Source organism: Electrona antarctica, assembly GCF_951216825.1.
Source record: "Electrona antarctica genome assembly, chromosome: 15".
NCBI classification, from domain to species: domain Eukaryota; kingdom Metazoa; phylum Chordata; class Actinopteri; order Myctophiformes; family Myctophidae; genus Electrona; species Electrona antarctica.
The window spans coordinates 23,915,439-23,931,559 of NC_136796.1; the positions used below are offsets into that span (position 1 = coordinate 23,915,439).

At 44.2% G+C, this 16,121-nt stretch overlaps 1 protein-coding gene across 1 annotated transcript; it reads right to left on the bottom strand.

The window, feature by feature from the left end:
- Positions 1-95: 95 nt before the first annotated feature.
- On the bottom strand, positions 96-15,621 carry brd2a (bromodomain containing 2a). Its single transcript, XM_079522824.1, has 12 exons — positions 13,375-15,621; positions 8,601-8,901; positions 7,919-8,056; positions 7,546-7,696; positions 6,835-7,031; positions 5,900-6,415; positions 5,552-5,680; positions 4,954-5,145; positions 4,388-4,674; positions 3,721-4,061; positions 3,080-3,208; positions 96-2,614 (listed from the first exon to the last, which is right to left on the bottom strand). The coding sequence occupies exons 1-12, from the start codon at positions 13,560-13,562 to the stop codon at positions 2,490-2,492; spliced, it is 2,694 nt and encodes an 897-aa protein (XP_079378950.1). The 5' UTR covers positions 13,563-15,621; the 3' UTR covers positions 96-2,489.
- Positions 15,622-16,121: the final 500 nt, after the last annotated feature.

Below are 16,121 nucleotides of genomic sequence, written 5' to 3' on the forward strand. Positions count from 1 at the left end.
TTTAATAAGCTAATGACAACATACAGTATACTGTATGTAATAAGTAAAATCAGAACACCTAACCGCACCAAAAAAAGAATCAATCACACAGCCAGTGAAAAAGATCAACATTTTTCTGTTTATTATGTACATGTGTTCAGATAATGGTGGAGTCAAGTACGGAGGCATTAAAATTCTGACAAACTTGAGAGAAAAAAGACTGACAGATCTGGAGTACTTTCATCTTAGAAAGAACAAGAGAGGAAAACAATCATAGCTGTAGAAAGCAAATCTTGACTAAAAGACACCGTAAGAAAAGAAAACGTGCTTCAAATTTGAAAGACTGTAGAATATGTACACCTGCATCCTGACCATATTACCTTACGCTGTACATATTTCATGAAAGTAGACTCGTTGACATTACAAACGTTCCAAATCATTTCAGTAAAGAAAAAAATACAAGGTTCATCTCCTCACAACTTCCTCCTGAATAAATAATATATAATTTCACACAAATACAAATTATTCAACTTCAAACGGTAAATGATAAAAAATAAAGATACACACACCCTTACGAATCACAAAAATTGTTTAGTAGTACCTCCAAAACAAACAGTGCATCATTTGTTATTACTTGGGGCACGACACCTTACTTTTTAATCCACTGGCCAAACTGGCTGATGGCTCCAAACATTTCAGCCACTTCATGTCTTTCAGTGAAATTGCTTTGTAAAAGCAAAAGGAGATTGGGTGGTCACCTCACCTGCCAGGGTGGCTGGCAGAGGAGATCAATGCATTTATATTTCCTCATACAATGTTGGAAATAGCCAATCTATGTGCTCATAATCACATGTGTTGTGAGCTTGTACATGGGCCATTTTCGGCATGCGACTTCTGGTCGTACACTAAAGTATAAATCGGGCTCAACACAAAATATTTGCCAGCCAATGGCTCATGTTTAATTTCCCAACCCTTTCTGGCTTTCTCTGGCTGCCACCACCACAAATAAAACTATACCATAGTACTACTAAACAAGACATCTCATATTCTCCAAAACTAACTTTAAGCTGCCATAGTTATCAAAGGCCAGGTTGTAAATAGTTGTATCTGCCATTGTAAACATTACTAATGGCAAAACTAATGATGTTCATTCATATATGAAGGATAATTTGTTAAACAACCCAACAAACTGCACTTAAAACTTAAACCTAACTGTTGAAGGTTGAATTAAATGACCAAATTTAAGACCCGATATAAACCTTTTGTCATAAAGTAAGGTATAAAAAAAGTCAAGAAAAAAACCCCAGAAGAATCAAGTTATTTGGGCACGAGTGAGGGGATAAGACGTGTTCTCACAATTTATTTTGCAGATTGGTCACAAGAAGAAAAAGCAACACGTTTACAGAGACAAATGGTAAGAGAGACTATGGGGGGGTGGAAATGTATAACAGAAATATATTTCACCCAAGAAACAAAAACCCAACGTGTTCAGAACATCACGTTTCTGTACAGCGTCGATCCTTTGCAATGAGAGGAGAGGACGAGTACACAGGTATTCAGTAAAGGTACATGACTAATGATGGTGTACAATAGGGATGTCTGTCAGTTCCTCTGTATTGCATGCATACCGTTATTTCTGCTGAACCAAGGTGCTTCGTGAACGCAGTGTGCACATCGCCGCCCGTGGCGAGGAACTTCACAAGGCTGCGCTTTGTTTGTGGCGATGGAACCTTGCACTCACTCACGCACGTACATGCGGACACATAGCATACACACATACATGCGCGCACACACACAAACAAACACACTCGCTTTAAAGACAGAGATGCCAAATCTCTTTCGCTCACACACGCACATCTCTTCTCCCCTCTACCCACTTTATTTTTTTTAAAGGAAAAAACAAAAAAGTCCGTCCACACCTGTTCACCTTTCCCCAGAATCGGGGGAGAAATCATCTTCTTAAAATGCTTCTTTATAAAAGAAAAATAGATATTCATAGAACTGTACAAATTATCTATACAGCGAAAAGAGAGAAGGGGGTGGGACGTGGGGTGGGGTCACGGTAAGAAGGGAAGTTATCTCCAGAAATAAGATCATTCTGGCTCTAGCACCCATGTCCCTCCATGCCGCTAGCCGCATGCGTCACTGTTCTCCTGTCTGCCTCAGGAGATGCATCACCCCCCTTGCTCCGCCTGCAAAAGCCATTTTTCCAGAGAGCAACAGGACACTGCAGTCTTTCATCTGTCATCCAGCCATCATCTCATCCATAAGCCCTCCCATATGCTTCTGATCGGGCCCCAGTGAGGCGGCAGTACTTCCTGGTTGTGATGGGGTCTGTCCCGCCCCGGCGGTCGTTGTTTTCTTTTTTTTGTCATCAGAGGTACTACTAAGTTAACAAGTCCAATCCGCTCAGCGGGGAAATAGGAAGGTGATTCTGGGATGCTTCTCCGACAGGACTACCTGTTCATTTCACTAGGAGTCTCTCTCCTGTTTGTCTCCGTCTGTCTCCCTCAGCCGGAGTCCGAGTCACTTGTGGAGGACGAGGAGGACGAGGACGATGAGGAAGAGTCTGACGAGGAGCTGCTGCCGCTGAGGCGTGACGGCTTGGCGTGGGGCTCTATAGCCGGGGGCTTCTCTACTTGGGAAAACACATGTACCAGTTATTTACTGTAACACATGTACCAGCTATTTACTGTAACACATGTACCAGCTATTTACTGTAACACATGTACCAGTTATTTACTGTAACACATGTACCAGTTATTTACTGTAACACATGTACCAGCTATTTTACTGTAACTGCATGACATTTGGCGAAAATACTTTTAGATGGGATATTTTCAGGGAAGAGTTTTGGTGTAGAGGTGAAAAAAGGAGGTAAGGGGGCCTAGTATAGACCGCTGGGGGACATTTACACACAGACACAAAATGAGAATTCAAAGAGATTGTTTCCCTAAATAATCTCGACTCCATCCATGCAGCCCTACAGTCCAGACCCGAGACTCCCTATGGTCGTGGGTCAAGTGCAGAGGACTCATTTAAAACTAAGACATTGTTAAAGCCCATACTGTATTTGAAAGGAAGACTTTGGGGGGCTTACGTTTGGTTTTGGTAGGCTTCTTGCCAGAGTTGAGTTGCCCGCTGACGTCAATTAGCCTCCTCTCCAGTTCCAGTTGTTTCTCCAGAGCCAACTCCTCACGAGACTTCCCAGCTCCGCCCTTTTTACTTGCTACACACAGAATAGTAGACATTAAAGCTCTGCCCTTCTTACTCACTATGGAGGAACTGGGATACATGGTTATCAAGCAAGAGAATGGTGGGCTACACCGAATGCCCCAGTGGTGCAATTCAGCAATGCTATTTCAAACGTAACTTATTGAGTAGCCCTTCGTTTATGTCAAATAAATGTATTAAAAGTGCTGCCAGATTAACCCATTAAAACCTGAGGCTGATTCTACAAATGTTCTAAATCAGTAGCTCTCACACTTAGTTAAAGGTGTTTTCAAAAACGTTAAAAAATAGCAGATAGATTTCAGCGATTTCATTCATGTGGTTAAGAGAGAAATAAAATCAGCTCCAACCCCTAAATCATCACATGCTAATGCTAATGTTTTGCTTTTAACTGTGTTTTGTATCAACTGTTTTTAACCTGTACGGCGACCTTGAGTGCCCTGAAAGGCGCCTTATAAATAAAATGTATTATTATTATTATTATTATTAATGCACAGCGTCAAGGCTCACCATAGGGCTTGCGGGGCTTCTTCCTCAGGCAGGTCATGACGTAGCGCTCCAGCTCGCGCAGTGTCGAGGGTTTCAGCGTCTCAAAGTCAATCTCAATCTCCTCAGGGTTGGTGTCACGCAGCGACGGCTCCCGCGCCTGGATGATGTAGACGACGCGGCCCAGCTTCTCCCCCGGCAGCTTGTTGATGTCCAGGCTCAGCTGGCGCTTCTCATCGTACGACATGGGCACCGTCTCCTCCTCCTCGTCAGAGTCGTAGTGCGGCAGGAGGCTGCTGGGCGAGTTCTCCATGCCTCGCTGGTGCTGCATGTTGATGGTCAGACCGGAGCTGCCCTTTTTGGACCTGAAGAACGACGGAAGATTTGTTGTGAGATGGATTAGAAACGTGAAAAGAGCGCAACGACATCCACATCCCCAACCCAAGTTTGGGCAGGTGCTGGGTAGTGAACAGTAGCCTATAAGGAAGAACAAAAAAAACGTACTACCACAGTAACCACACTGAGGGCTCCAATGCAACAGATGCTTTTTAGTCCACCAAAAATATCTGTGATCACTGATGTTTGGAGCACAAGCTTCTTCTTCAGTTATGGATTAGAAAACATGCTACGCTTCAAAATCAAACAAATCATCCTGCAATTCCACCAGCATCCACATGGGGTCACTACTCACTTGCTCTTATTGTTCTTCTTGCTGGGTCCCTTCTTGCTTGTCACACCAGAACGCCCTGTGCTGCGGCTGCTCTTGGATTTGGGTGTCTTGGCCATCTTGGGGGCCTTGGGTGGTCTGACGGGTGGCGGCGGCGGCGGTGGTGGCGGCGGTGTCTCCTCCTCTATTCTCCGATGCTTCTCTTTATCTGGCTTCTTCTTTTTCTTCTTTTCCTTCTTCTCCTTCTTCTTCTTCGGCTTGACCATGGGGCCCTGAGAGAGGGCTGTCAGCTGCTCGTGCACTGCCTTCAACTGAGAAGGGCAAAGAAGAAAAAGCAGAAGTGAGAGAGAGATGACAACATTAGTACACCACGTCTGGAGATACATTGATAAGAGTAGGGATGTTCAGCTCAGAAGATCAGTTGAATATGCTAAAACACATAGGGCCCTGATGGGTGTCAGTTTGTGTTGCTTCTCACGTTAGTGACCTTATAATTCAAGCTCATTTTAGTTGTTGCATTATTATCGATAATCAACTTTAAGCATTTCCTCTGTGTTTGTGACGTGACGTTTTATGCGTATGCACAGTACCTGCTCTTGCAGCTCCGCCAGACGGTTGGCTCTCTCCTCCTCGCTGTCGGAGCTCGGGCTGCTCTCGCTCTCCTCGCTCTCACTGCTGACATCGCTCTCTGAGGATGAGGAAGAGGAGGATGAGGAAGAAGAGGAGCTGGGAGGTGCCCGAGGCTCATCTGGCATCTTCGCGAAGCAGAACTCAAACACGTCCTATAAAAGATATGGGGAGGGAAGAGGGTTTAACATCTTAAAAACACAGTGTAGAAACATGCAGCTTCAGGAAGGTGGAGAACACAAGCCAATTTCTCGATTGCCCTGAGAGTGGGAGGTCGGGTTTGATCCCCGGTCGGGTCATACAAAAGACTATAAAAATGGCACGTAATGCCTCCCTATGGGGAGGCGATCAGGCTTTTTGGGACCAATCCCGATCACCGTTTTTTCCCCCGCGACGGGGCCAATACTGATCTTCGTGCGTAAGAATTTTGTTATATTTATATACAGAGTTGCAATGGCAATTTACAATCATTCTCTAAAGCCGACACATTTGAACCTGGTAAAACGGTGATGATTGTTGGCAAAGAGATCAAGGTGTAATAGAAGTACAGTGAATTCTCACCTGTAGTTTTCTGGCCATGGCGACCACATCGTGGTCCGGGGGGTTGTACTTGTAGCAGTTGGAGAACATTAGTCTGATGTCGGCAGAGAACTGCTGAGCCTCACGGTACTCCCGACTGTCCATCTTCTTCTGTAGATGGGAAGAGAGAAATGCGATTCAGCTTGATTGCAATGTGGCTTACAACACTTCAAATGCTATGGCTACTCCAGTTGGAATGGTCCAATGGAATAACAATGCCTCAAGCCTAATTTATACTTTGTGGTACTTTTTGGCACTTGACGAGAGTATAACGGGGCAAATTGATCACACTTTACCACTACGCTGCGCTATCCTCGACATGACACGTACCTTGATGCTGCTGAGATCCATGGGCTGTTTGATGATGTCGTGGTAGTCATGGAGGCCCAGCGTGGAGGCATCGACAGGCTTGTAGAAGGGCCAGGCGTACGCTGCGTGTTTCTTGGAGAGCAGGTCCTTCAGAACGCCATTACAATAGCGCAGCTGGGGGCTGAGCTTGCTCCGACGCACTGGCTGGGGCAGCATCGAGTCTGGCAAGTCCTTCTTGGGGGGCTTAATGGGCCGCCCACTGACGCCCCTCCGGGCCCCCGCTCCCGTTTTGGTTCCAATCATTCCCCCTACACCACCTCCTCGGCCCATGCTCATTGCCATGCCCTGGTTGAGGCCCAGGGCCTGACTCAGACCCAGGCTGGAGTTGTGGTCCACCCCCAGGGACGTGAGAGTGAGCGGGGAATCATGACCACCGCCCATCCCGAGGCCGATGCCTCCCACGCCCATGGTGCCCATTATGGGCATGGCCATGGTGGTGGGGGTGGTGGTGTCTGCTTTCCGCTTCACACCCTTTTTCTGTCAAGAGAGGACAGAGAATATAAGGATGAATGAAATGATCGATAAGACACATGGGCTTCCGTTCATCACAATACTCAGCGCTGAACTGATCTCTAGAGAACCTGACTAAGCACCAGCACCACTTGGGCTTGATTTTATTTTATTTAAGGGAGGTAAACCACAGAAGCCCTATGGTTGCAGAGATGAGGACAAAAATCGAGAAAAAAGATCTTTCGCATGTGAGGAAAAATACAAAGATAAAAGGGTTTGTGGTTCCTGTACTTGCTTGGGTAAAGAAAAAACCTGCACTAATATAGGCAGTGTTACTGGGCTTGACTCACACCAAGGTCATCCTTAAATGTGTGATGCTGGTATTATTTGCAAGCATCCCCCCACCAAATGTTGCAAACGCTCATTGTTAATCTTATCGGTCTTACCTTGGCTGTAGGCTGTGTGGGCGGTAGTCCCATTACATTGGGCGTGCTGTGTGCTGTGGGCAGGGAGAGCAGGCTCTTGGACAAGAGTGTCTGTGGGGGAGTGGAGAGGAGCGACTCAGGGGTCTCTGGGGTGGGAGGTGAATAGGCCGACTGGGAGACAGCTGGAACCTGGTGTGCCGTCGTTACTCCTCCTGAAACTGGAGGACAGGACATATTTCAACATGAGTTGTTTCATGATTCAATGACAGTGCAGGCTTTTGAAGCATGTCCATGCATGCGTATTTATGCCTGTGACCAATGACCATACCACATGTGCATGTGTCCATTGATTTGGCAATATGACGAGAACGCACATGCGGAAAACACAGCAGGCGATATCTTAAAATCACACACCACGTGTGAAGTGAGTGGTGCAACTCTGTGTGGGGGTCCCGGGGGGGGGGGTTCCAGACCCACATGAACGCACCCAGGGTGCCGGCCCGATTCCGGTGAGCCGTCCCGCGTCCAAAATGGTTGAGAAATGACAGAGTTACCGTGTGGGGGTCCTTCTACTGTACCCTCTACTGTACTGTACTGTACTGTACTGTACTGTACTGTACTGTACTGGCACACCCGAAATCAACATATATACAGGCCAGGCACCCACACACATAGCTCCGTAAGGGAGTGGTTGCACCACTCAAAAAAAGAGAGAATGTGTGTAGTTCTCACCCGCAGCTCCCCGGCCCTTTCTGCCAGGCTTGCCCGGTTTGCCTCGTGGCGGGGGAGGAGGAAGTTCCAGTTCCTCTTGGGGCATCTGTGCAACCTTCTGCAAGAAGGCTTTCTCCAGTGACTGGGCCATTAGCACAATGTCATCTGTAGGCTACACAGTAGAGAAAGATTGGACAAAAAGCTTTATATGCTGAAAAAGTACATTTTAAACGGTTAAAGTAACACAAACAAACTGCATTTCCTGTAGTTAATAAAGCCACAGAAAATAATTCCATCCTATTTTGCAATATGGCCAATTTGCTTTTGTTGCATATTAAGTATCAATCTGTTACTAGTAGTCACTGACCATGGAACACACAGAGAACACACTCACCTTGTTGTAAATGTAGCAATTGGTGAACATTGTATTGAAGTCCTGCATGCACTCACTGGCGCTGCGGTAATAGTTATTTTCAAGCCTCTTCTTAATGGTTCCCATGTCCATAGGTTGCTTGATGATCTTATGATAGTCCTAAAGGGAACAGAAATGTGTTTCCTTTAATTCTCTTTATTGAGAAAGTGGAGAGAACACGGAGGAGACAGTAAAGAAGACTGAAGAGGTTCTGGCGTTTTTCATCAACCAGTCAATATACATATGATGAAATGACATATGATAGAAAAATGCATGTTAACTAATTGTTAACTAATAGTTAACTAATTGTTGTACTTCATGCAACTACATTTCTCGGGGTGCATACATTGGTTAGACATACCAACATTCCCGACAGGCATAACCCGTGGCAGGTTAAAACTAACCTGTGGCTTCCTGTGAGGTTAGGTTTAGGGTTTGGGTTTTGGTCTGTTAGTACGTCGGACCAAACACATGCACCCAATTTCTCTCCTAAATAATTTGGACCGACTAAGAGATGGGTATGGGTATGTTAGCCTCAACTTATGTTTCTCGTTCACTTGAGCTGTGCCACTCCATGGGCAGGTACAGGTAAGTGACGAACGCACAAATAAATTATTCTATTATATAATAGCCTTGATTTGGGGTTTGTAGCATTGACACTCACTGGCAGGCTGAGCTTGGTAGCATCTACAGGTTCATGGAAAGGCCAGGCAAAGTGGTGTCTCCATAGCGATTTGAGCAGAGCCTTCTGCAGGAACTGGAGCTGGTTCGTCATGCGGGCCTGGCGGTTGGGGTCCTTCACCGGAGGCTGGGGGGGTCCTGTGTGGGCAGTGTGGCCCAGCGGAGGCAACCCCGAGCTCTCAAATCCCTCATACAACAGTGAGGGTTTGCGGATGCGTTTCCCAGCTGCGCCGGAACCCTGGTCCATGGCGGTGACTCCTGTCATCTCCACCCCGACCAGGGACCTGAGGACAGAGAGGACGAGGAGTGTTGCCATTTAGTGTCAGGGGCACCTTAGGGTTGTATCCTTGATCCGAATATAGATACCACTATTGGCCCTGGTTGCTAAATAGGTAAAAGTTTAGCAGTTTCCTACTGGGCTTATTCATGATACAAATGGTGTGATATTTATGTAAGGTGCATTCACTGAATTGTATTCATGCATTATTGTTCATAGAAACCATGAAGCAACAAAAGAGTTATTATACATATTTGAGTACTGCACTGCAGAGGACAAAGTCATGCAATATCAGGGCAAAAATCATTTGTTGATCTTGGGACTATCCATTAACCTTGTGTGTAAAATCAGCAAGCTGCAGTGCAAAAACATACTGCTTTGTGACCATCAGGGCACCCCAGCTTTTTTTTCTTCTTCAAGCTATAAATATAAACATCCGCTCAACTAAAAATACATTTGCAAAAAGGCAAAAGGCTATTTTAGATTCATCATATCTTTTAGCAGCAGAAATATTTTATGCTTCACCCCACGGACCATGATGGAAATATGTCATGTGACTACATTATGTCACCCTGCAAGTTATAATACCGTCAGATTTACACACAGACGTCTTTTCTCCAACATAATCAAGCCATTAAATATTTTGTACACTAGCTGGATCAACAACCACAAAACAGAAAACACTTAACATCCCAGTTAAGTAAACTAATTTGTACATAAGGATCACAAAATGATGTGGTCAACCATCATTTTCTGATCTGTATAGAGGGTACCGGTATGCACAATTGCGCATGCATAAAGTCAGTGTCAAAGTGAGCAGCAAAGGGAGTTTAACTTCATTTAATGCAATCAGATAGGACTTTTCTGTTTGGATGTATGGGCTCAAGGTCATATTTGTTTTGCCACTCAGTATGCGTTCCCGCATAACTTATGTCGTCACACGCTTCTTCTATATGTACAAATTAGTTGACTCAATTTAGTGCCGTCTGCCTGATACAGTGGATAACTAGCCAAAACAGTTCACCAAAGTCACCACAAGCCAATGCTATCATACAAGGCACACGTAGCTTAACATAACCTAGTTAAAACATAGGCTACATCAGCCTGAGTTATGATGCTGCAGAGATTGCAGACAGATGCCAAATCAGCACTCTGAAACTATGGATTGAGCATGAACGCTGTCAAACTCATACACACACATCTCTATGGCAAATGCTGAAACTCCACCCACACTTCCTAGACAGTGAACCTGCTTTCCCAAAGGATTGTGGGTGTGGTTTCGGCTGTCATGACACATGAATGAATGGAACGTTCAGGAAGAAATGTCCGTAACATAGTTTGGCCGACAATCTTAAGTCCATATGTCTGCTGACAAAGCTTCTTTACTAGCCAACTGCTTAAGACATGCCTAATGTTTCCCGGTCCTGCTACATCATTCATGATACTCATCTGAAATGAGACAGGAGTAACATGAGCCACCATCCAAATGCTGGTCAATTTCAACCATCGCTTTTCCTCTACAACAGGTAATCAACCATCATTTGTAGGTACAACTACTTTATTCTAAAGACCCAAATGACTGGTAAAATAATCGCAAAATTAGAACACCAGGTTGCATAGGGCCCTAGCACTACAGCCTGAAAACCTTCACCGGCGACTCGGAGCAACAAGCAGTTTGCCCTGTTGCATCATAATAACATCATGACCTGGTTGTTCCGGTTGCCTTGTCGTGTGTACTAATACGCCAACACACTGAACTCCCGCTGGGACTAAGCCCTTTTGAAAGCAGCCACCTTTTTGATGGGTGATTGTGTGTGGAACTGTGGATACTGACAATGACTGAACAACACAAGGGGAAAGAACAAACTACAGCCTCACGTTCTGGGGTCAATATTACTAGACAGACTAGCTAAGCACCTGTTGACAGTCTTATCTAATGCTTTGGCTTGTACCAACTTATTTTAGCAATAGCTACAACTATTGAAGGCGGGTGGTAATAATGGCCCCATTTGTCCCTGTAGCTTAGCTTGTAATGTACATGATAACTACCACGGTTGTCCTACTGTATGTTAACTTTGTTGTGCATTCGGTTGTTACCACAGCAACACTGTCCCTTAACACCACCTCTAAAAAAAACCTGTGCCAGTGGGGCAACAAATTCCACTTTGCTGGCTCTTTTAACTGTCTCTAGTAACAGCTAATAAGCCTGAAGGCTGGTGTAACCATGGAGATAGGACCCTGCCCTCTACCAACACAAGGAGGAAGGAACTGTATTCAATGTACCACAGATCATTAACAGTACAGAGGACTAGTTGACTACACTTACACTAACATTACATTTAAATGTAAATGTTAGTGGGGGGGGGGGGTGTTATCTAATGCTATTATATGCACATAAAAACACTATTGTAACGTTTCAATGTCCAGCTCAAACAGGATGGACAAACACTGGTAGTTTGAACAATTTAACATATTACTTTCTTTTTATAGGTTTTTTAAACTATTTTGAATAGCAATAAGCCGTTTCTATAATATCCGATCCATCTGTCCCAACTCATTTTAACACCATCGCTGCAACCCAATGCGGACCATAAAACCGTCCTGCTATGCTACTGTGGCATACTTAATTTCTATTCACTTGTATCATGTAAACAAATACATTGTCATATGCAAGAAAAAAACATTTGCATCCGGTCCTTATCGTAATAAATAAATTCATGTGTACGGTCATAAAAAGTGAGTGGGCACACCGCCCAGTCCATCATCAACCCATAGAACATTATGAACTCACCATAACCTGGGTCCACTGGCCTACTGACATAAGAGGAAACAAAACAGAGTCCCCTGCCCCTGGGTACCTGGTAGATCACAGGGTCATCCAGTAGTGTAGATGTAAACAAACACTGGAGGTAATGATTTTCCTATGCAGGCGACTTGCAAACCAGTGTCCTTAAACAAATGCATTTATTTATACTGAACCCTTTAAATGCCACGAGGAATCATGGACTGGTTGCTGCAAGTAGGAGTCAGATTTTACAGTGCTTGCGTCAGACAGTGCAGAGGGGGCAAGGGGCCTTGTGGGAGTATCAGGGACTTCTACTGAAAGCAGTCTCCAGGTCACTCTACCACAAACTAGTATCCTAAATATAAAATCAGTGCTATATAGTTGATCTAGGGACCAACAGTTTATGTATATATATATACATATACACACACACACAGTGGTTCAAACTCCTGAATTTTAAACACCATGTTGGCATACAAAAATTGTACCAAATGTACATATTTGTTTAAAGATTACAGCAAAACTCATTGTTTACTCATTGCCATTAGATGTATATACATTTTAAATGACACAACTTTTGGAAACACGTTGGAAGTGTATGATACTTTATTATTAAAAAAAACATTCAAATACATAACATAATACTGAAATTCCTACAAATTTTAAAATAAAATACAAAACTGTACAAAAAAAATTGGGTAATGGAACATTAATGACCAAGGAATATTGGTTACCAAGTTTGGGGGTCTACATGAAATGGAATAGTTCAAAGCAAGGGGCAGTAGTTCTAGTATCCAAGCAACAGCCCGAAAGCCGAAACTCTCCAATATGCTAAGCCTAACTTGTAATCTCTAAAGGCGCGCGTGTACACTTGGTGGAAATGTAACCCACTGTTCAATATTCTTAGTATCCGGGTTTAGCGCCATTCTTTACGCATGGTCACATTAGACTTGGAACGCAAACAAAGTATGCCAACATTCCAAAAAGTCAAGACACGTGCACCACAGTAACAACTGACACCGGGTTTGATCATCACAGCCATGGCTACAATAACAACCCTGATTATGATCAACAAAAAGGAGAAACACAGGTCTGCAAAGCAGGTCTGCAAACTCAAACCAGATACTTGAAATGCTGCGCTCTCTCCACCCAGCAGACATTGCTGTATTGTGGTAATTTGACAACTACATACCAATAGACCTCCAACACAACAACTGCAACGAAGTGTACTTTACTTGCCTCATGTTTTCACCGACAGAAAATAAACACTGTCGGCCTCCCAGAAACCAGCCGAACGGCTTCTGCAACACCCTGGGACACTGTGGGGAAGCAGGCAAGCAGCTAATATGCTAGCTAACGTAGCCGTGCTAACACACACCAGGCAGTGGCAGTCAGAGCGGGGCCAAGCGCAGAGGAGCTGCGAAGATGGCGCCGGTATGAAGCCAACGATAACAGTCGCAGCTATCCAAACATCACACAAACAGCCCGCGAGCGCTTCGGACCAAGCGGCGACTCGATATATATCTCTCCGTGGTGAAAAATAATGTCCGGTCGGCGGTTCTGTATTCCAAGCCCAAGTATTGCCACAAAGACAAGAAGTTGCACAAAATAACAATTTATGGCCCAAAGTGCAAGGAACATCATAATAATATCCGCTCCGATGGAAAGCCGAGAGTCAATTTTACCGGTAGGTACCTGTCAAGGGGCGGGTTTAGAGCCATATCCATCAGGATGGATCCGGATTCTGTTTTTAGATTGACCGTATATCGGGATCCGACTCTGTTGGTCCGTGTTCTCCCGTCCCCTCCACCACGAAATTCTACACACTGCTTCAGTGAAATGGCGAAGATGCGACTACACCCGTCGTTATATAGAGCTGCCATTCACTCTATTGGATAGTCTACTGGAGAATGTCTACGCCCACGAGTTTTCTATTCGCCGCTTGCGACGTCGCTCAAAGTCACCACACCCCTAGCTAACGAGGTCTCGCCGACAACCATTCGGGCCAACCTATTCGCACATTATCGCTGTCCATCAAGGCGATTTCACAACGCAATTGGCCCACAACGACCTGTGTTGCTGAAATCTCGCTTCTGATTGGTCGCTGAACATAAAGCTCTACTAAATGCGCCAAGGAGGATGCCGCCCTCCTCCTTATCATCTTACATTACGTCAACGTGGGCAAAGCAAGGACTCTCATTGGCGTGCGACACTCCAACGCGGGCTTCTAGTGTAAATACAGCGAAGCCCATTGGCCCTTCCGCCAAGTCACGCGTATCCGTCCCAAGCCAAAACCTCCCCCACAGACTCTTCTTTCAACAAGAGGATCTGCATTTCTCTCTGCCAGAATTGGTGCAAAGCCGCCATCTTAAAAGCACAATGTGACTACTTATGAATACCAAATTTCATACTTTAAAAGCGATTATAGTGATCAACGACAATTTAAATGCAGGATTCTCCAGACGAAACACTTTTAAACTACGAAAATGTAAAACAATCGCCCAAAACACAATAAAACCTCCCTTTTGAGTGATTACACAATCAAGGCCTTGCTAGTGTTTCAGACAACCAATACTACACTAAAACAAACCCAACAATGTGAAGAGTGACGATAAGACACCGATACTCATCCATTCACCTGGCTAAAAAACTAAACTGAACAATAGAGGCTTCACAAACTTAAAATAAACTACTACAGGAACTTGCCCTCCACTGAATGACACAGCAGTTTTCTCCTATTTGACTTCACTGACCTCACAATAATTGTATTTAGAATTAAAACGTCTTCTGCACCAACTATAGTTAAAATCCAAACTAGCTATACAATATACATGTGAAATCGACCAAATTGAGGCCTTGATAACACATAGCATGAATTAAGAAAGCCACACCCTTTAAAGTCTAAAGATTCAGAGGGGTAAAACACATTTTCCAATTTCCATGAACTGATGCTCGTCCCAATTAATAAAACGCGCAAATTACCAAAAAAAACAGTCTTAAAGCATGTCCTAAGCTCTCAACAGATTCGACGACAGGACAAAATGGTTACCTAACCACAGGCACCCATCCCCCACACCAAGGTTACAGGTTTCCTACAATGTCACTCGAATAAATAATGGATAATAGCAATAAATCCTTAAATAAAAAACAACTATGATTGTACTCGATAACTTAAAGCATTGAAAACACATGCAAGAGGATTACACTTAAAAAGAAAATAAGTTAAATGTTTCTAGAAGAAAGAAAAATCTCAATACGACATAAAAACATAAATAAAATACATATAATTAAGTCTTGGTTTGTAAAAAAGAAATCCAAAAATGCTGCGAAAGTTTTCATCTTAATCTTCTTGTCTTCCACCTCGATACTTTTTAACCAACACATTTCTCTCAAACATGTCCGCCTTCTTTCCCATTCATGGACGGGGTGGGGGAGGGGAGTCATGTGACAAAAGAAGTCCCTTGGCTTATGTTCCGTCGTACGGGCGGTGCTGCGCGCACGAAGCTAGCCGATCTACAAGCCCACAAAGCGTAGCATCCGCGACTCTTTGTGAGCTTGTAGATTGACTATCCAAATGCGCGCAGCACCGTCAAAGTACGAAGTACAATCCGGGCTTTAAAAAGCAATATTTGTCCAAAGTTGCACACGTGGCAATTCCACAAAAAAGGCAGCGTATATCCACGGCTCGCCACGATATCCTCACAATGTCTAGCAAGTTATCATATAAAGTGTAAACTGTGTTGATATTAAGAGATAGTTGATACAATTCCCAACAAAGACCATACTTTCAGATGGATTAATACGACTCCCTCCGATTGGCCGTGTCTGATCACGTGATGCTCTGTCCTCTAGATTCAGTTTTACTGATTTGGATATTTTACGACTATGATCTCATGTAATCCATCCATACACGACCCCCAGTCTGCCCTGAAATTGTTTAGTATCTCTGCCTTTTCAAGAAATGTTTAAAGAATATCTCCCTCGGGCGAGATTTGCTGACGAGCTCCACTGGTTTTCCAAGTTGTGTAAGCAAAGCGAGCCTGTGCGCATGCGTTCTAACCACGAAGACGCACGGATTTGCGGGGGAGGGGTGGGGGGCAGCAGTCAGCAGACGAGTCACTGATCTCAGAACAGTTTTGTTTTCCCCTCACTCGCACCATATCGATGAATAATGTTTTTTTTTTTTTGGAAGGGGTGGGGTCCGCGCTATTTAACTCTCAAAAAGAGCATTTGATTTCTGTGTCAGCGCGTGCGTGTTTTGTTATCTCTTACTAACTTACTCTATGGCTCTGGTTATCTCCATTTTCGCCAGTGACAAGTTAAGAGGCAGAGATATATAGCCTAATGAATGTGTATGGTAAATAATAATAACTAAAACAAAAAACATTTAAACCTTTTAATAGACCTTCCAGTTGATAATGCTCATACCTCAATGCAAAGGT